The sequence below is a fragment of the Typha latifolia genome, chromosome 6 (genome assembly GCF_019914945.1).
Source record: "Typha latifolia isolate L0001 chromosome 6, TyphaL0001v2, whole genome shotgun sequence".
Taxonomy (NCBI): domain Eukaryota; kingdom Viridiplantae; phylum Streptophyta; class Magnoliopsida; order Poales; family Typhaceae; genus Typha; species Typha latifolia.
Window position 1 is genome coordinate 3300430 of NC_133091.1, and position 21895 is coordinate 3322324.

Genomic DNA, 21895 nt, shown 5'->3' on the forward strand with positions numbered 1-21895 from the left:
TGAAGTAAACTGCATTAGCTTTCCATGGCCTAACCCAAATGAAATATTTCTGCATGATCTGAGAAGAATTAGGTCCAAAATATGGGGTTTCATTGCTTGTAAAATAGTGTATTATTATGATAAATGGAAGATTAAGAAAAGAAGAGTTGTTATACTAAAGTTTGAGAAGAAAATATCCCTGATTACTTCTTCATGACTCAATAGGGGAAGTAGACCAGAAAACACCATTACAATAACATGAAGGAATGTCATATTTAGTGCCAAGAAGCACTTGGATTTATACAAGTTTGATTGCCTCTAACTGCACTCTGAATGCATTGATTTAAGTTCTTGTTTTGAGCATTTGTTGTGTTACAAAAGGAACAAATCTTATCATAATCACGATCAGGAGAGAGTTTTAATTTTGCAGATGATGAAATATACAAGAAGCACCTGAGGAAACCATTGGTATTCTTTAGATGCCTGTCATGGCCTGGCACTGAGACTCCCAGTGCTCCTTGATCTGCTTCATACGCTCCTTTCTTTCCGCCCGACGTCGCTGTTCCCAGTAATCAGGGCATCTGACAAAAGATTATTTGAGAACACATCCTCAAGTTGATATGAAGAATAGCAAAATAAATATGAAATTACAAACTTAAACCTGCGGCGTAATAGTATGTTCAGCTCATCCAGGTGTGCAGCACCTTTGTATACTCCTTCCTGGAATTATACTGTTTTATTGTAGCAACTGTAATAGATAAAGATAAGATCAGCATATAGGTTTCTATCATACTTTCCGGCAAATTGGGCATCTTGCTTTAGGATGTGCAGACTTCAGTCCATCAATGATCGTCACAGATGCAGCAGAACAGCTGCAAGTATAGCAGAATACATGGCCACATGTAAGAGCTACAGCATCAAACACGCTATCCTGAAACAAGTTAAAAGACCAGTGAGAGAGAGAGAGAGGGAGAGAAAATTTCCACTTATATAAACTCTACACTATCTAGTAACACCTAAAGAATCCAGAAGTAAGCCATTAAATATGTTAATCAGATCAAGGTATTTTAGCACCACTGGCACACTGTCTGTTGGCATAGTACATCCCTAGCATCACAATACCTTGTTAAACATAATACATGGCACAGCCTAGCGTTCCTTCTATAACATTGTGTATGCCGAATTTTGTATAGCATGCTAACAGAATACTGAAGATGCCACCCTTTAGCAACAGTGTAAATCGTAATATCCTATATTAAACATATAATGCAACTTTTTGGTGAATAAGCTAGCCACAAGCTTACCAAGCAAATGGGACAACTCAGTTCAATCTCCAGCTTCAAAGAATCAAAGAGGCAGATACCACAGGAGAGTATCGGCTTTTCATTCTCAATGGTGAGCGAGCAGTCGCAAGAGAGCCCATGCATAGAAGTCTTTCTGGTTTTGCTTTCTTTCAAGTTAATGTGAAAAGCAATAAGCTCGTAAATCCATGGAGATTGTAGAATCTCAATATCCATACTTTGAGCTTTTGATTTGAAATCCTGACCTTTCTTTGAGTGATGAATCTGCAATAGAGAATTTCATGTTGGTAGAGAGAAACAAATAGTAATTGCACAAGACTAACTCAAAGTTAAGTATTTTACTTCTTTCTGTTTTTCTTTTCTTTTTCCATTCTATTAATTCAAAATCATAATAGTGGAATAAAGCACGTTTAGCTGCCTCTATTTCTTTTTTCCATTCCATGGTGTGCTGGAGCTTTGATATGAAACCCAAAACTTTCCCAAGTAAATTTTTATTTTAATTCTCCTTGTTGTGAAAGTTGATTCTCCTATTCCAAAAGAAAAGTGAGGAAATGTGTTTTCAAATTGAATAAAGACAGAATTAATTCAGAATAGCAACTTCTCTATGAAAAATAGAAATGGAACTAAAATAAATGCACTGTCAAGTGTAAACTAAGGAATTATATTTTCAGGTCAATACCTTATCGTACTTCTCTAAAATTTTCCTCACAGCAATGGAATTAATGATAGCATATATAACCAAGTCTCTCCCTTCCTTCATCAAATTTTCATGGTTCCTAGTAAATTTGCCTCCAAGCCATCTTACAAACTTCCGATATCCTGATGCTAAGTTCATCTTATGAAACTTTTGAGCCCGTTTGTTAAAAGAATCAACAACTGCTGACATCTCTTTGAGAAGCAACGGGAAGAACGTTCCATCACATACTAAAAAGAATCAAGAGAAACCACCAAAAAATGAGGGTACAATCACATTTCCAGGAAAACATGCATCTATAAAAATCATGTAGATTGTGAACAAGAACTCAGTAAGTTAACTAGATAATTTCCCAGAGTAGCAGAATAAGTAGTTCTACTTCCACATTGTGGATTCCCATATATGAAAATGTTCTGCACAAAAATGTACTTATGAGATAACAAGTAAAAAATTGCCAATATAAAGTAAAGTTGCAGATAAACTTCATAGATATCCAAAGAAGGCTAAATTAGTGAAGAGTAGTAGAGAAGAAATTAAAAAAAAAGCATAGAACCAATTCTGTGGCAGCAAAATGCAATCAAGCAAAAGGCGAGTATTGGCAGAATACATAGCATCCATGGCTCTAATATTGTCATGCATCAACACATTAAAAGAAAATACATAGAGCCAATCCTGTGGCAGCAAAATGCAATCAAGCAAAAGGCAAGTATTGGCAGAATTCATAGCATCCATGGCTCTAATATTGTCATGCATCAACACATAATGACAACCACACTAATTAATTCACTAACATGGACCAAATTAAAGGATGGTATCCAAACTCTATGGAAAAAACCTATCAAACAAGCCCAAGATATCCCATGGCTTAATGTAAGATGATGACATTTAAACACTTGGCATAATTAATAAAGAGTCCCATTACAGCCAACTGGGCAACAGCTATGACCCAACAACAGGAACATTACAGTATATACACATCTGCATGTATGTAGGTTGACATTCATATATATATAAACGTGCACACATGTATGTATTATACGTATATAAAGAGAATAGCACTTAATTCATAGAATTTCCAAAATAATAAAATAGAAACAAGTTATAGAATGATAAATATCTTTGAAGTATTTCCATCGGAAACAAACTCTTCTTATCTTTCATAGATTAAAATTATCTACATCTATTTGAATTTTCCTTCTTTTAAGTTCTCCATCCCGCTTCTAGATTGCTTGATCCTAAACTACAACCAAGATTCTACCTGTCAACTGGTCTTATATAATTCTCGACCAAAATTATCATCTGATTTCGCTTTGGTCAGAAAAGTGGCAAAACTTTGCAAGTTTGCATAAATGAGTTTATTCTATGGGGTCTTCTCATCTTTGAGTTGGCCTTAGCCATGTCCATATTGTTGGGAAATGTATGGACAATGATAATACTTTAGTTCTTCTAAGGATTGTCATGCCAAAGGAATATGCCATGCCAATCCCCGGTCGACATGCCCCTAGGTGCTAATGGCATGCCTTTGGTATACCTATAGGGAGAATAACGGGTCAGATTAACTCCAACGCGACCCGCTATCAGACCCGATCAGGATTGGATTTAGATAAAAAATTCCTACACAACTTGGATACGAATAGGATTTTTGAAAAAAAAAATACAACGGATACGGGTAGGTTTTTATAAAAAAAAACCTGGATACGGATATGGTTTAGTTATAATTTTTCAGATACAGATAATCGGATATCCATTTATACATTTTTTTTTTTTGAGTAATTTTCAGTTTTTAGTTTGCTTATTTAAATGGTGAGTATTAATATTATTACTAATTATGTGTTTTATGTTATTTGTGGAGATTGATTTTGCTAATTTTATATGTATTTGACATACAAGAAACTATAACTTTTTAAATTCCTAGTATTTTGTTTAATTATGTCAAAAAGAAAGGTCATAATTCGTTTAAATTTGATCCGTATCCGTTTAAGATCCAATCCTCTATCAGAAAATTATCTAATCCGTATTAGAAAATTATCCGTATTCGTTTAGTTAGGATGTGATTTTAAATTTTACTATCTGTCTAATATCCGTATATGAATTCGTATTCAAACCAAAATATGGATCTAGATATGAGTTGAGCACTATCTGATCCATTTTCACCCCTACGTACCTATAATGTATTTTTTATGATATCTTGAGATGTTTTTTATTTGAATGTATATATTAAAACCTACATAAAAATTGTTTATCCTTAGATTATTTTTGTCAATGACTCATTTTATTAAAAATATAGCAATAGTTAAGTAGAAATATTATTCAACACATAATATGATTGTATGCATTCATTAATTCACAACAGTTCAATATTTGAAACAAAAATCTAGTTGAACGTAGAATAACGAGGAGGATTAAAGATTTTATTTGTCGACACAAGAATAGCACAAAAATGTTATATTAAATGTTGAAAATTGGCTCAAAATTAATAAAACCATTCAAATGGGTTAACGACGTTCATACGATGTTCATTGCAGGTTGCTGTTATTCCAATTTTGTGTGCCAATGTTCAAACAACGTACATCCATTCGAACGGGATGGAGGCGTTGGAACAACGTTCGGACGTTCGAATAACTGAGAGTTTGGAAGGTCACAATGTTCGAAAGGTATTCGAACCAGTTTCCAATGGTGCACCATCGTTCGAACGATTTCCACCCGTTCGAACAGTTTGCGGAACGTGCTTGCAGCGGTGCACGGGTGTTCGAACGCCATCCATCCATTCAAACGGCTCGCAATTTTCTTCTCCTCCAAGTCGCCCCTATAAATACCTAATTAAGGTTTTAGGGCTGGAAATATTTGAGAGAAAAAATCACTATTGTACTCAGAATATTTGGAGTTTGGAAAACTCTTTATACTTAGATTCAAATAGTGGATTGAAGATTTGTATCGCCCGTGGACGTACACACATTACTGAACCATGTAAAATTTTACGTCTCTCTTTATTTTCTTTATGATTACTTACTTTTGGAGTTACTTATTCGTGGTTGGATTAATCTCTGGGATTTCTCTACTCTTGACAATATATTTGTGATTTTTCCCATTTGGATTGTATTTGTTCATTACTATTCCATTGAGATTGTTAGTGTTTGATTAGGGATTCGCTTCCGCTGCCCTATTTTGCACAACATTAAAGACTATCGATAATCCTCAAAACTCATTTATCAATAATTTTACTCATTATAACGTCTCGCATACTCTTCATATAAATATGGAGTTTGCAATTCTCATAATAACGTGATATGCATATTAAACATGCATGAAAATTGTTGGTACAGATGCACCATAGCCACATACAAGTTGTAAAGAGCATCATATAAATGCTATAGTTCTGATAGGAGTAATTGATACGATAGCAATGATGATGATGATAAACTTATATCGTTCTACGAGCGCATATCACCTAATGTCCTGCTACCTATAGATACAAATATTTTAATCATCTGACTGTAATCATATTGAGTCTGAGATAATTCTTTTTTTCTGTCTTTGATAAATTTTGTTTTGTGTTTGAAATTTGAAAGAAATCTTTATTTTATTCCTATATTCTAAAGAGTATCTTTCACAAATCTAGCATCAAAATATTAGAATATGTAGAAAGACCCTTATAAATGATAGATCTAGTAAAATTGAGCTACATCTAGTATTTATACAACCAGAATTAGTTTTTAAAGTGTAAAACAAAAGGACTTGGGAGAATAAAAAAAAAATTATCTTTTGATGAGATTTAAAGAAATAATTCTTAATTTTCTCTCTATCTCCTCTCTTTCACCTTGTGTCACTTTCACTTCTTATTTTTACTAAAGTGGCTGCCAAATAAAGAGACAAGAAGTTTTTGACTAAACCTTAACGGGTTATTGGATTTTGGGCATCACCCAACCCGTGCCCATCAACACTAGTTGGCAGAGGTGTCATGCCCTCATCGGCACGGCCATCCCTGAGTTCTTCATCCAGGTGACAGATTCTAATTTCTTTTGAATATTCTCTTTTTGGGATTAACTTCGTTATTGGTTATTATCTTAATATCTTGCCGCCTCCTTCCAAACTAGGCACATTTTAGATCTGAGAACACAACAAATCACGGGCAAGGAGATTAATAAGTGTGTCACCAAGATTGTTAATTGAAGGAGACAAATAGGGTAGCCCAAGGTTCATGGGTAGCCTTCTCTTGAACTACACTTTAATGAATGTCCAGATGCTTTAATTTGTAGAGTATCCCAAATGTCATACGGGAAGCATAACATTCTCATGGAACATTACAAGTAATCTAGAGCTCTTATTAATAACTTATGGAAAATGATAGGGAAAGTTCATCTTTGCAGAGAACTCATGAAAAAGAAAAGCTTAGACTAAATTAAGGGTTCTTCTTTTCCGATTCGCCCTTAGGTCCACAAGTATACTCAGAATCGCATCCATCTTGGAACCGGAACGCACAAAAGGTTGCAGAAGTAAGCAATAAGAAACAGCAAGGACTTGGGAAGCATATAGATCATCTCAACGAGGTGTTGACTTCATTTCTAAAACCATTGCATGTTGAATTACTCGAGTCAAACTTAACAAGAAAACGGGAAACAAAGTAAATTACTGAAATCAGGCTACAAACATTAAATTAGAAAAGAAAGGAGGCATCTTTCTTCATCCCAGCAGGAGAAAAGATGCAAATTAAGAAGACCCAGATGAAAAAGAAAAATCGAATATTTTTTGGATTTAAGTTTCAAATTAAAAAATCCACTTCCCATACCAGAGCATTGATCAGGGCATCGACAGATAGAATCCGAAAGATCACTCCCACACCCATCTGAGCTCTCACCAACACATTTCTTTCCACAATGGCAGCTCTCCAGTATATCCCAGAGCTTTGTCAGTCCCAGTTCAGGGAGCCGCTTCTTCTCCCACCCCTTCATGCACTCCTCGTACCTCTTCACAAATTTCAGCTCTTCCATATGCTCTGAAGAGATCAAACCAAAGAAAGAGGAAGGATCTAAGCAAACCCAAATACTAGAAATTACCCAGAAATCGAGATGGGTGGAGAGTTCTGCTAAGGTTTGAGTCCTCGGAGAAGAAGAAGAAGTACGCCGAGAGATACGCTTTTGATGGCTTTGGAGGACAGGCTTGGAACTTCGTACTCGTATTTTTTTAATATGTTCCGTTACGATGATGGTTGACTTTGGATGCCTGTATTACTGTCTATCATATATATGTATTGAAGCAAATTTACACTTTCGTCCTTCTGACAAATAAAACAATAAGAAGGACTTTTTAGTAAAAGTTCTCCTTTTCTTTTTATTAAAGATCAGGTTAAGCCTGGCATGTCTCCTAAATCCTAATACAGGGTTAATTACATTTTAACTCTTCAACTAGAGAAAACTTACACATACCCTCCCTCCTTAAATTATCTAATTATATATCATAAAAATTGACTCATTACTTAAATGTGTAGAAATATTCTTGCTTTCTCTTCCACTCTTCTATTAAAAAGTAGATCTTGAAGAAATTAACAAAAATCAATTTAACGAAGATCATTTGTGTTTATCTATTAAAAAAAAGTCAAAATTTTAAGATTATTTTTATTAGGATTTCTGGTGAAATTTTACCGAAGAGGATTTAGTGATAAATTTAGAATGTGAAAGTAATACAGAAGAATAATTAAAGAGGTCGTCAAGATATAATTAATCCTAATTTTGAGAGAGAAAGTTGAGCACAATTCCATTGGCCATCAAAGATATTGACATAGTGATCAACCTTGAAGTTTAGCCAATGGATTGTCTACATTTAGGTTATATATATATATATATATAAAGAGGTTTTATAAGATGACATTTGTACCAAATAACTCTTTGTAAGTTGTAATAACAATAAGATTGAGTTCTTGTGTACATTTTTTATGTGCATTGTGATATAAAAACATATACATCTAATATAAAAAATATATATAAGAATTTAATTTTCAAGAGTCTAATCTTACTATTACTAAAAATTTATGACTTCTTTTATGCAAATAGCCAGATTTTTAAGTACATCTTCCCAAAGCTAATAGTTTATTAGCTTAATCTGAGAATGATTAATAATATGTAAGATTGTTGTCAGCTCTTAAGTATGTCCCTAATATGTTAGAAAATTATGCTAGTTTATTGTTACAGCAAATGGATGATTTAAAGGAGTGCTAGCAGATTATCCCTTTTAAACTTTTTTTGAGTTAAATATATTTTATTTCTTATACTTATCTCCAAAATTATTTTAATCTTTTATACTTTAAAAATTTTTAAACCAGTTTTTATATTTATCACTAAAGAAAAACTGTTGGGTTTTTTTATTAAACTTAACTAAATGACGTCAAAATGATCAAGATACTTGTATCGTATAGTGTTTAATATAAGTATTTTAACAAGAAAAAAATTTAAAAGGTAAAATAATTATCCAATGACTTTCATATCTATGCCACTTGGAATAAAAGTTGAGATCTATACAAAAATAATAATAATTTAAAGAGTCATTAACACTATATAATATAATACCGAGGAAGAGGAATCTATCTAACAATTCACCTACTAGCTAAGTGCCAACCTAAGGACATTAATAAGGTTTCTAATTTGTTTTAATTTAGCATTTAGGTGAAGTATCCTTAGAAGCCTCAACTACTAACGGTGGAACAGCTAAATTACTTATGAAAGTCAACTATATAATTAGTTTATTTAGTTTCATTTAATTTTTTACATGATTATTAGTATCTAGGTTTGAGGACATTATCTATCTCATTAGCAATCTACTATTCATTAAAAGAATTATTATTATCTAACAGCATAAGCTTTTAAAAGTTGCCGGTAAATATGTGACACAATATTACGAATCGTGTCATATATTTACTGTTTACTGGGTTGATTGGGTTGGCTCGGGCTGACTTGTTACGAATCGATTTGAGTTGATTTGTAACGAGGATCTAGGCTTTGGTTAAGGGAGATCGACGATTGGCGGAGATAGTAGAAAGATCGGTTGTAAGAGAGATGGTGGCGGTGGTTATAGTGGAGGAAGAAAATAGAGTACGGTGGGAAAAGAGAGTAGATAGACGATAGCGGTGGAAAAAGGAGATTATTGTATTTCTATTTCTATATAATCTTACTCTTAAGATAAATTTAATATTAAAATAATTTCTTAATGTTTTGATGATTAAATGAATGAGCATAACCTCTTATATATATAGATGTCGAGTACAATAAGTCATATTAGGAATAGTGATAAATATTTACACGAGTCAAACTATGATTTGTCTTAAAGACTTACGTGATTTAATTTAATTAGACTCGAAGGCTTACATAACTTAATTTGACTTACTTTAAAGATTTATATGACTTAACTAGACTTGCATTAAGAACTTATATTACTTAATAAGATTTGTCTTAAGGACTTTCATAAGAGACAATATAAATTAATTAAAAAATAAGACTCAATTTATTGAATTCAACGTTTCCATGTACCAATCCGATTAGATTCGGATCACATTATGATTTTTGTTGGGTTGAAACGTCTTGGTCTCAGATCGAACAGGGTCTCCATTTGCCACCCTAGTCTTGGTTCAAGCTGGGTCTTTCTTCGCCATCCTGGTCTATTATCACTTGCTAGCTCAGAGATCAACAGAGGGTTGGGTAGAACATATGAGCTTTTTGATCATTACTAACAAGTAACAACACCAAGCAATATTATGCTAATACCTAGCATGGAAGAAAGATGATTCAGTTGTTTAATCTCATTGAATCTTTTGTCACAAAGGATGTATTAATTATTAATATAAGTCCTAAAGCCTACATAGTTGTTACAGGCCTAACAGACAGCCCAAACAGTGTCAGATTATCCTTGGCCCATTTAACAACCAAACTCAAAACAAAACTCACAATGAAAATTTGCATTTAACACCCCAACTTTTAATCTATTTATAACTTCTGCCCTCAATTTTTAATATTTGTAAATCGAGCCCGGTATTTTATCAAAGATCCTATTGTTAGATCTGTCGACTAAAATTAACTAAACACCTAAGTTAAGTTAATTATACTAAAATAATTATAAAAATATCTCTACAAGCTATAACCCAATCTTTTATATACTAAGCACTAAGAAGAAGGAGAACATAAACCGCAAATATGTTAAAAGATGGCGTTAAATGCAAAATTTCCTTATCTAGATTAAAACTAATAATTTCTAAGCTGCCCCCAACTATCCAATAATTATATAACCAGTCCCTTAAACTCGCCATCCTCTCCAAACACCAAACTCCAACCGCAGCCAAGCACATCGCGCCACCAATCCCCGGGCCCCGCACCAAACTCACCACTTTTAATCCCATTTCCTGCCCTCTCGAGCTCGAACCCTTCTCGTTCCTCCTTTCCTCTCTCTCGATCTCGTATTCTCCGACCAATTTCCGGCGATCTCCGCCGCCGTATCCGCCCCTATCACCGCCGATCCGGAGATATCCGACAAATGGATGAGTTCCCCGGCCTCCTGGCCCGGGACTTCGGGTTCCGCCCCCAGGGCAAATCCGCCCCCATGGCCGCCTCCAGGAGCTCCTCCTCCAACGCTTCCGCTGGATCCAATACCTCCTCGTGGAACGCTCCAAGATCCGGGTGGAAACCCGGGGATTCCCTTCTCGGCGACGACGATAGCGTCTTCGCCGCACCACCCCCGCCTAAGTATTCGCATCATTCCTCGTCCTCGGCGGCTTCACTCGATGCCATCTTTGATGGATTCAAGGAGCCCGGATCGAGGTCGGCATCGGCGGCGTCGTCCTTGCCCGTGTACGATAAGCCGGTCTACGATGACGATATCTTCGACGGGGTGCCCGGGGTGAAGAGCTCGGCGTCGGTCAGCTATGATGACGTGTTTGCCTCGATGGCATCGGGACCCGGATCCAATCACGTGTCGTCACCGCCTGCATATGATGATCTTCTTGAGAATCTTGGGAAGGCGATGCCTGATAGGAGATCTGAGGAGAGGAAAGAGCAGGACTTGTCTGCATTCGATGAGCTGATACCTGGATTTGGTGGGAGCAGTCCGCCAAGAAAAAAGTGCTCTTTTATCTCTACTCCTGGTCTTTCTTTTAGATCTTTAATGAATTCCTTGTTAAGATATATATTTTTCTTCTTCTTTTTATACTTATCTTGGGCACTAATAGTGCAATTCTGAATGTTAAGCTAGAGAACTTGTCATGACAATTTAAAAATAGTTAGGAGGATTTTGTGTTTAATGTGATTGAAGCATCCCTAGCTGCTGTAAGAGATTTATACATCTGTTTCTTAGCTCTGTTCTGAGCCATCTGTTGGGTCCCGTTCGTCTTGCCCAACAGTGAATATATTACTCTGAATGTTATGTTCATAAGGAGATAATTTGCTAATACACTCTGGTTGCATAAGCTGATTGTTTGATGTATCAAACACACAACTGCATTAGTATTTTGTTATTCCCGAGGGACATTTTATTACGTTCAGCAAGAAACTATTTAGTTTATACCAGATAGCCAGTTTTTCGTCCCATTTGTATTTGAAAGATGAACTTATCATGACAGTCTTTCTGGTTTTTTATCCTCTGCTTGCTGCTTCCTCCTATCTTTTAGACTATTGTCCTCCCAAGAAGATGACTAGATTCTTTATCTTAGTCATTTGTTTTGCTATTAGCCTGAGTAAGTTGTCATTAGATAGTTTTTCTATTGAACTATCTGCATTTCTGTGCTTATTCCTGAGATCACTGCATATGTCTATCATTTCTCTCAAATCAAAGTTCTTTTGCAGGGAGACTTCAGAGACTAACCAACAGAAACCAGCTGTGTCATCAGCTAAGCCATCTACCAGCATGCCAAATGATCCCTTTGTTGTTCTAGAAACAACTTCTACCTCAAACTATTCATCCTCTGGGTTGTTCTCAGACCCATTGGAGCATCTGAGTCGGCCTATGAACTCTGAAAGAACAAAGGTTGATACCTCTTCTGCTAGTGGTGGAATATTTGATGACTCTAGTGCTTTTGATGGACTTCCAAAATCAGTGCCATCGTTTACTTCTGAGGTGAATGACAAGCCAAAAGACAAGAGCCCTCTGAACAATGCCCGAGACACAAGCCCAGTGCATATTTTCACTCAAAAGGAACCAACTCAACGTTCTTCAGTGGATACATTTGAAGATATCTTGCCTAAGGTGCAATCCACTAAATCTTCTAGTGTTCATAGGCCTGTTGGTAATGTTGATGCCCAAAGTTCAGAAACATATGGCAGAAATTCCATGGCAGACCAATCACCAAAATCCACTGAATATTTTGAGACAGCTGATGATGTATGGCTTTCAGTTGCTGAAATTCCTCTTTTCACACAACCTACGAGTGCTCCACCACCTTCACGGCCACCTCCACATCTCGTCATCAAACAAGCGCCATTTGGAGCCAATACTAAAAGAAGGGATGATGAGTACCCACATCGCAGTCAAAACTATAGTTACCAAAAAGATCCCATAAGGAGATCTGGAGTATCTCCATTAGATGAGCTAGAAGACTTCGCCATGGGAAAGCCTCCATCATATGCTCATGATTGTGCAGAAGCTATCACTAGTGAAGAGGAAATCGAGAAAAATTCAGCTGCAGCAGCATCTGCAGCTGCTATGAAAGATGCCATGGATAGAGCTGAGGCAAAGTTCAAACATGCTAAGGAGGTAAGGGAGAGAGAACGGGATGCAAAGTTTTCTAGAAGTAGAGAATCTGCACAACATGAAATTGACGATGAAATGAAGCCAAATTCTTGGGATCTAGAAGATAAAGAGAGGCAAGAAAGATTGGAATGGGAACAAGAGCAGAGAGAAAGAGAGAAGGAGAAGGAGCAAAGAAGACTTGAAAAGGAGAGAGAGTTAGATCTTCAAAGGGAAAGAGCGAGAGGCAGACAAGCTGTGGAGAGAGCCACAAGGGAGGCACGGGAAAGAGCAGCTGCTGAAGCTCGCCTAAAGGCTGAGAAGGAAGCACGCCAGCGTGCGGAGAGAGCTGCAGTACAGAGAGCAGCAGCTGAAGCACGCGAGAGAGCCGCATCAGAGGCTAGGGAGAGAGCTGCAAAGGCTGCTGCAGAAGCTAGGGAAAGAGCAGCTGCAGACGCAGAAGCTAGTGAAAGAGCAGCTGCTAAAGAAGCTAGGGAGAAGGCTGCTGTGGAGAGAGCTGCTAAAGAAGCTAAGGAGAAGGCTGCAGCTGAAAGGGCTGCTGTGGAGAGAGCTGCAGCAGAAGCTCGTAAAAGAGCTGAAAGAGCAGCTGTAGAAAGAGCTGCTGCAGAAGCTCGAGAAAGGCTTGCTGCTGCTGCAAGAGAAAAACAGCAGAAATCTGAAAATGATCTTGAGTCATTCTTCGGTATGGGTTCTCGAGCAAATAGTGCACCGAAGCAAAGGGCTACATCATCGGTGCGGAACTGTGCTGTAATATTAATGTCAATCTCTCTTTGATATCAACACTCAACAGGTCCTCACTAAATGATTGATGTTTCAGGAAACTGGATTTGATGCTCAAGCTCAAGGTAGAGGAGGTTCTGATGTTTCAAGGAGAACACCTTCTAGTTCGGCGTCTACCATTCGGAAGGTATCATCTACAACAAATATTGTGGATGACCTATCTTCGATATTTGGAGGTATTATTCATATTCTGGTACAAGTTAATGCTATAAATTCTTCAGCTCTATAAGTTTCTTTGTCTCATGAGCCACAATACTGATTCTTCCGATAACTGACTTGTTTTCATTAGCTCCTTCATCTGGAGATTTTCAAGAAATTGATGGAGAGAGCGAAGAAAGAAGGAGGGCTAGACTTGAACGTCACCAAAGGACCCTTGAACGCGCGGTAATGCTTCTTTATGATTGTAATCTTATGTGGAAGTAATTATGCATGTCTATTCTTATTTATTATCAAATAGAAATCCTCAGTTCAGCTATGCCCATTACTGGCATTTTCTGATTCTGAATTTGTAGGCAAAAGCTCTAGCCGAGAAAAATGAACGTGATATGCAAACGCAGAGGGATCAGGCAGAAAGACATGTAAGCCTTTTATTCCTATATTATTTCTTTAAACTGTATGTTTGCAAAGACCACTTGAATTATGATACAGAAGTGCACTGGTGTCCTTCCAATGAAGGCATCTTCCTAGTTGTATCTTCTTGTTTCCTCTAATTATGCTCTATGTGGATTTCAGAGGATTGCTGAAACACTAGATTTTGAGATAAAACGGTGGGCTGCTGGGAAAGAAGGGAACTTGCGCGCCTTACTATCAACATTGCAATATGTGAGTCCATATATTTTTATTTGTTTGAAATGGTGCCTTCACTGTTTTCATGGTAGTGTCTTATGCTTACTTTCTGCATAATCTTTGCATGTTTGTCTTTCGTATATGATAATGTTACAGAGAAGATCTTAATTTTTTTTCATTTCTTTGAACTACAATAATACGTTTTAATCATTTAATGTCAAGCACAAAAGCTTGGTATCTTAGGTAGAATTTGGGCACTCTTACGTGAGAAAATTGTTTCTATTATCAGTTAACTGCTATTTCATTGTAGAATATCATATCTTCTATTCTTCAATTTTGGTCCTTTGAAACTTGACAGTAAAAATCATTCAATGCCTATAAGTTATTTCAAGCACCTGAAATTAGGTGAGATACAGAGATACTGGGAATGACCAGTTGCTTTTCTGGAATTTTGTGACAAAAATGTGGCTGCAACAGATATTGAATACTTATTTGGCCTTTCTCATTTCCCTTTCTTTTTTATTAGTTGAGACTTGATTCAAGATAAAAGATTGATCGAAGATCAAAACATGTTTGTCTAGTCATGTTAGGGATTCATTTATTGGATAAAAAGGCAGAAGTACTTATTAAGTTATGCAATTAGATGATGGGTTTTCTTGGAGAACAAAAGTTCAATAGGCAAACTACATGATGGAGAAAATGCAAAGTAGAGGTTTACAATCCTCAAACATCTGCATTAATGTCCGAAGCAAAAGAGAACAACTCATATCCAATAAAAGCAATCGTTCTGAACTGATTTAGATAGTTCCACAATCAAATCAGCCAATAGATAGGTAAAAGGCGAAGAAGGGTCTATAGGGAAGTAACAAAGATGGAATTGGAAAGCAAAAGAGATCAGCAAATAGACTGAGAGACCAAACATCAAGTAAACTGGTTGATCTTGAGGAAACCTATGCTTACATCTCACCCATCTTCTTGCACAATATCTATGAAATGAGTGTTTGAAGCTTATTCCTGTTCTTCACAAGAAGATGAATAAAGGATGATGCGAGGAAAGTTGGTAAAAAGACAACAAGGCAGGAAGATGAAATTGATTTTTTTTTCGTTTTTAAGAGGAACATGTGGAAGGAAAAGAAAGAAGGAAATAAGGGTGGAAGAAAAACTGAGAAAGTAGAGAGTGGAATAGCAGAAGGGAAAATGATAGCCACCCAAATGAAAAAGAGGAATGGGAGGAGAATTAAAGGAAGCATGTAAGTGAATTAGGGTAAAATGGTAGGCCATAGTCTGTTGGATACTTGGATTCTTCCTATTGATGTTCGTAGATTATCAAAATACTTTTGAATTCCTTTAATAGAATTAGTTTTCATAGTCTATATGAGATCCCAATTAGCGCAATTGCATTACAAGTATAGTTGACTTCCCAAAAGTCCCTCTTTGCCTATAACATATCTTGTTGTGCAGATGACAGAAATTCCTAATGTTGATTGTACTCTCGATAGTACGAATATTCTTCCTATCTGTGCCACTCATCATGTTTAAAAGAAATGTGTTAATCTGCACCATTGTCTTGACTAGCTTGTACAGTATACTTGCAGTGTCTAAATGCTTATCTATTTCGATAATAACGAAAAAGACGAATTGATGAACAATGATACACTGCACATTATTCCACACTGGAGCAAAATTTGTCCTGAAAGGTTTTACTTATCTAAGAATTTGATCTTCCGAGGTTTTCATGTAGACTGATAAGCTCCTGCAGAAACTAATTATTATATTAGTAGATTAGAAATTTAAGCTTCTTGTCATGAAAACAGCTTCTTTTTGTCACTTCCTAACTTGTTTATGTTAATTGCAAACAGGTACTTTGGCCTGAATGCGGCTGGCAACCTGTATCATTGACTGATCTGATTACTGCTGCAGCAGTGAAAAAAGTTTACAGGAAAGCAACATTGTGCATTCATCCTGATAAAGTGCAACAAAAGGGTGCAAATCTTCAGCAAAAATATATTGCTGAAAAGGTTTTTGATCTCCTTAAGGTGTGTGCTCAGCTTTTAAATTTTCTTTTTCCCCATCAGTTGGTTCTTTGATTATTATACCCCTAGAGATCAAGATTCCATGTAGTTTTCAGTCTCTTGGCTTGGCTTATGGAAATGTGCATGCTTTTGGAATTTGAGAGACAAGAAGAGGTTTTGTCTTGTCAACAAACAAACAGTAGTAAACTTATCATAATAATGCTCGCCAACATGCAGCAACATAGACTTGCTGTTCAGCAATTACTTATTAGAAGAATTTCTATAAGTGTATGCAACAATGGTTGTGCCGAAGGCATGCCCCTATGTGCCACTGGCACGACTTTGACACATTTTTAATAAAAATTTAAAAGTATTTAAAGATGTTTTTTGGTATTTGACATGTCAATCTTTAATTTTTTGTTTGAATATATATATAATTAAAGCATACGTTAGAGTCTTTTATCTTTAGATTATTTTCGTAATGACCTATCTTATTAAAGATATAGCAATAGTCAAATAGAAATATTATTCAACATAAAATATGATTGAATATATTCGTTAAAACTAATATTAATGATTAAATATTCTATAATATAACTGAATACTCTATAATATAATTGAAATAAGAGAATGTAAAAAAATGGGCCTTCACATGACATGTCATTTTTGTCATATAATAAAACAAAGGCTCTATAGAATATTTTAAACTTAATACTCTAATGGATATGTTTCGGATCAATAAATTCCTTTTAAACCTCATACGACCCATGTAGCACACATCCATACAGGTTCGACACAGGGTAGCTTGGTGGTGTGCCATTGGCACACCTCGTGCTAGGTGTTGTGCCACCGTCAGCGTGGGACATGCCGACTAGCACGACCATCATTGAGTGTATGTACTCGTATAACACCAATTTAGATTAGGCTCTCTAAGTTGATTTTGAAAATCTTTAGGTAGATATTGTCATAATTGCAAGGATTCCCATTCTTAATTATAAGAACAAAAATCTTTTTCCTCAATTTTGAGGAAGTTTTTGGTATGACTTTTTATTTTTGGTTGACTTTGAAGACATTTTGAAATCTAAGTTCCTCCGTGCTCTTTTGGTCTAAAGGAGTATTGGCACATGTTATGTTGATATTATCAATAATATATCTTTTACTCTATGGAAAAAGCTTACTAGAATGGGCTATATGAGTGAGACGTATTCCCTATATCTGCACATTTCAGTATGTGGGCCACATGTGATTCCTTGATATGAGGGCCTCATCCATGCATAGAATCCTTTTATCATAGCTAAATGCTCTTTTTGGGACGGTATGACTATTAACCTCACTAACTTGAGTCGAGGGGGAGTTACTGGAGTTTATTTAACTGATGCCCTTTGCTTGATAAGGGATAAAAGCATTGGATAGCCACTCAAAATAAGGGCTTTGTCCCTTTTGGCCTCACAAAGTTCTCTCCCTTTCTCACTTCTAAAGGCATTTTTGGAAAACAAAGGTCTCCACTTTCAACTTTATCTAGCCACAATCATTGCACCAAAGTGTAGATGATTTTATGATAAGAGTCAAACATATCCGCGAACACTTCCTCTTTGACCCACTTATTTTTCGAGCACAGTTTCAATGTGGGCCAATTCGTGTAGGTTGATCAGGGTACCTGTTGAATACACACAGACATATCAATCTCATGCATTCGATTACTTCGATTGCGTCCGGAAGGAAATATGGGAGGCCATAGAATTTGAGCTATCGCGATTGGAGTCATTTGATGTGTATAATTGATGCATTGATGTGCATCTAATGACCTGTCCAAACTGATCTGTATAAGCTTGGCTTGCATAAAATTTCAAGTCTTATTCTCCATAGACATCTCTAAAAATTCAATGGCACTCTACATGTAAGTACTCTTATATTACCTTTATACTATATTGATTTTGTGACATGTTTTTATTCTAGGTTACACAACCATTTTCTACAATTTCTGTTTCTGAACTTTTGATATGTTTGAGCAAAAGTCAAATTCTTCCAAAACTGCCAAAACCGAAACCGAAACTGAAACCCTATATTGTCGTGGAAGTGAAAGCCAAACCTGTACCTTGAACCTTGGTGGCTCATAGTCTTGTACCTATTGTAGTTCTTGCAAATTACGGCAATTTGCTATGATATGGCAATGAATTTATCCATCTATCTGTTTGTCTTTAGCATAGGCACTGCATATTATAGAAAGCTATGATTTGGCTAATAGGGAATGGACATGTTACATGCTTCTTCTTTTTTTAAGTTTGAAAGTCACAATGACATTAATTGGTCGAATATTTGCAAATGGGTGACGATTGGTTTTATGCACATAGAAGTTTCAAATCTTTTGCATTTTTTACAGAATCGCGAGTCTCAAAAATACACTACTGCTGCGTCCTACAAAATAGCACTTCATCTAAAAAGTTTAAATACCTGATATGTGTGCAGAACACTTTTACCATACATTTTCTAGCAATAAATCAGTGCCATATGACTCCTGATCGCAAGCTTATTGCACAAACTGTAGCCTACAAGAAATCTCCAAGTGTGTGCAGGGAAATTAATTTATATGGATAAAGACCTGGTAGGTAATTCTTATCATGATACTGGGACTGCTCATTTACTCATGATCCTTTGAAGTAAGAGAATAAATATTTTTTTACTTCAAATATGTCTTGTTTCATCTGGAAAAGAATGCTGTAAACTGGAACTAACATATCAAATTAGCAGTAAGTAAAACAATGTATGTTAGATTAGCAAAATGGCTGATCTAACACTTTTTAAAAAGAATCACACAAAATAAATAATCTAAGCTCAAATAATCAAAGTCCTTGGTGATCTAGAAACCCTTGTTAGCATTGAGCTGTAAAAACATCAAAACCTAGATCTAAAAAACTAGCCATGGACCCATTTTTTGGGCCCTTGGCCGAGGCCCCTCAAAACATAACGCCCACAGACCTTTTGAACCCTCCGAAAGGTCTGTGGGGCGTTACATTTTGAGGGCCTCAGCCTAGGGCCCATGGGCTAGATTTTTCCCACAGGTGTATCTGGCTATTGTTCTATGTATGTGTGACAATTGCTGGTTTAACTCTTACCTGGTTATGTTTTCATATTTTATTTTATTTTTAAAAAAAATCTCAAAATAAGGTATATCCAGTTACAGTCTCCATCTGTTGTGCTAGGTTGATGCACTTTCCTGCTTCATTGGATGCACTGATTTCATATCTTTTTTATTATATTGTTTCTATAACTACACTCACTCTGGGCTTTTGCTTTGAAGCGAGGGTCTCAGTTTCAGAATATGTTTTGGAAAATGTAGAAGAGCATAAAATTAGTACATCTGAAGAACTTGTTCTGAAACTCTTATCTGGGAGCCACTCTCTTGCTCCTTGTTGTTACATTAACCTAGCATTTGTGCTATTGACTTTGTTTATTATAGTCTTCTGAGAGCGAGCAAGTGCCTTGAATGTAGATATTTCTTACTCTTTGACATGAAACAGGAAGCCTGGAACAAGTTCAACTCGGAAGAGCTCTTCTAAAATATCTTCTGGGCTGATCATCTATCATCTCCACGGGAGGTTGGAAGGGAAAGCATAGTCGGTCACTCAGGTCACAGTAAACCTTTGTTATTACCATTGTTTTTTTTTGGGGGGGGTTCAATATTTGTTGATCATCCTGCAATGCTTTTCAAACTACATGATGCCCCAGAAAAGGGACTGCTAAAGTGGTGTATATTTAATTTTGCATTGATTTGATCTATGTCAATGAGGTTAAAAGGGGCTAAAATTTGTGATTTTAAGATCTTTGTTACACCTCTGTCAGGACTCAATCTACACGCATATATTCTATCCAATCTCATGAATCTTTGTTTGGTACTCCAAAACATTTTCAAATTCTCTTTTCATCTTTTATGAATCAGCCAATGCAATAGGATCAACTTTTGATTTTGATGACTCACTGAACCATATAAACTAGACACAGTTCAAACTTCAAACAGTGAAACCATCCATGTAAAATGAAAGTGCTACTGTAAAATTTCTTGAATTTGTTGTTTAACAACTCCGTCGACGTGGTTAAAAAGATGGGATGGATGATTAATTGAACTTAAATTATGTACATTGGTCATCAGTTTTATGTGCATTTTGCTACTGGATCACTGGGTGTGTAGCTAGCTAAAAATTAGAAGTTATCTGCATGTGTTTGTTATAGAGACTAAAAAGACATCAAGCATGATTAAATAATCTTTGCAACATATTGCCCTCCTACATATGAAAAAGAAATGGATGCCAAAAGTGCTGAGAGGACAAGACCATGCATGATTGTTATGTAACGTAACTAGAAACGAGCATAAGATGCAAGCCAAAAGAGTTTGATAAAATAGAAAAGAGTATGCAGCCCAGTACTCTCACAGGAAACAAGTATACATTTTAGTTGATCGATCACTCTCAAATATCTCGTGCTGATAGCATTTTGTTGTAATAAGTAAGAATCCATGCAAGGAAAAAAAATAATTAAATTGAAATCTTTTGGCTAACTATCACCAAGTTTTTATTTACAAATGTATTTCATGTATATTAATATTTCCAATTTCCAATCCGCCAGGCTAAAATAACCACGTTATGCAAATGCAAAGGAAATAAACGTAAAATGGGATAATGGCATTCTATTAATAATGTGAGAAGGAGTATTACATGAAAAAGGAGTCGTTTGCAAATGGTTTAAGAGTACTTTTTCACAATAAATGAGTAAAATATAGCTTTGTGCAAAAATTCCTAAAATTTTCCAGTCAGTAAGGAAATCTTTGAGTTAAGCCCAAGTACCCAACATGATTATTAGAACTTTTAATATTGGCTTCTTATCTCCATTACCCCTCCAAAATCCTATCTCCATTGCCAACCTTTTAATTGACGGCAAATAGATTAAAGAGCTCAAAATGTTTTTGATTTAACAAAGCAATCCGTAGCTCTGCAACCGTTTATAGGTGGAACATATACAAGTGTTAACTTCATATTATCAACATGATGAAACTTTTTTAAATGACAAGCTTATTTTGAGACATAAAATGAAGCATGCATTCATGCTCCATAGTCACACATCCCGTATCTGCACCGGATCTCCGCGGCACACCTATGGTAGCATGAGCCACAGTGCTCACGGTCGGCACGGATATCAATGCACATCCCGCCGCAGCATAGCATCTCGTAGGCACGCCTATAGGGTTTATAGTTTTTATAATTTCTTCTCTAGCCGAATGTGAGAGATTGCCTTTTGATTTACCAGAGGCGGAGGAGGAATTAGTAGTAGATGATCGATCATCGGATCCTAGTTCGGGACTGACGGGGCTCGAACCCGCAGCTTCCGCCTTGACAGGGCGGTGCTCTGACCAATTGAACTACATCTGGAGTTTCTTTTTTTATCCTATATGGATGATCCGATCCGCAAGGACCATGATTGGGAATTGTTTGATCGTCTTTCTCCGAGGAAGAAGCAGTGGATCCTTTAGATTCAACGTCAACTATGTTACAACCTCGGATCGTTGCCCGCACCCACCACAGTGATCTCGGTCGTGTGTCGTGTCCTTGCAGTAACGCTGGAAGCAGCAGGTG

General features: G+C 36.3%; 2 protein-coding genes across 2 annotated transcripts; one reads left to right on the plus strand and one right to left on the minus strand.

Moving 5' to 3' along the window:
- Positions 1-186: 186 nt before the first annotated feature.
- Positions 187-7186, minus strand: LOC140790188 (probable E3 ubiquitin-protein ligase BAH1-like 1). The gene is made up of 6 exons (XM_073140153.1): positions 6761-7186; positions 1960-2204; positions 1284-1544; positions 773-910; positions 641-699; positions 187-560 (listed from the first exon to the last, which is right to left on the minus strand). The coding sequence occupies exons 1-6, from the start codon at positions 6960-6962 to the stop codon at positions 455-457; spliced, it is 1011 nt and encodes a 336-aa protein (XP_072996254.1). The 5' UTR covers positions 6963-7186; the 3' UTR covers positions 187-454.
- A 3181-nt stretch (positions 7187-10367) lies between these two features.
- On the plus strand, positions 10368-20172 carry LOC140790265 (auxilin-related protein 1-like). The gene is made up of 8 exons (XM_073140252.1): positions 10368-11072; positions 11793-13425; positions 13511-13649; positions 13763-13857; positions 13986-14051; positions 14206-14295; positions 16119-16295; positions 19790-20172. The coding sequence occupies exons 1-8, from the start codon at positions 10489-10491 to the stop codon at positions 19826-19828; spliced, it is 2823 nt and encodes a 940-aa protein (XP_072996353.1). The 5' UTR covers positions 10368-10488; the 3' UTR covers positions 19829-20172.
- The last annotated feature ends 1723 nt before the right edge of the window (positions 20173-21895 follow it).

What these genes read in the sequence shown, in the direction of transcription:
- LOC140790188 (XM_073140153.1), bottom strand. Translation starts at nt 6,962, where the DNA reads ATGGAAGAGCTGAAATTTGTGAAGAGGTACGAGGAGTGCATGAAGGGG. An exon ending in ATGCCCTGATCAATGCTCTG is followed by an intron (nt 2,205 to 6,760) that starts GTATGGGAAGTG and finishes GATTCTTTTTAG; the next exon opens with TATGTGATGGAACGTTCTTC. An exon ending in TGAGTTGTCCCATTTGCTTG is followed by an intron (nt 911 to 1,283) that starts GTAAGCTTGTGG and finishes AACTTGTTTCAG; the next exon opens with GATAGCGTGTTTGATGCTGT.
- LOC140790265 (XM_073140252.1), top strand. Translation starts at nt 10,489, where the DNA reads ATGGATGAGTTCCCCGGCCTCCTGGCCCGGGACTTCGGGTTCCGCCCC. An exon ending in TACTATCAACATTGCAATAT is followed by an intron (nt 14,296 to 16,118) that starts GTGAGTCCATAT and finishes AATTGCAAACAG; the next exon opens with GTACTTTGGCCTGAATGCGG. An exon ending in AGGTTTTTGATCTCCTTAAG is followed by an intron (nt 16,296 to 19,789) that starts GTGTGTGCTCAG and finishes GACATGAAACAG; the next exon opens with GAAGCCTGGAACAAGTTCAA.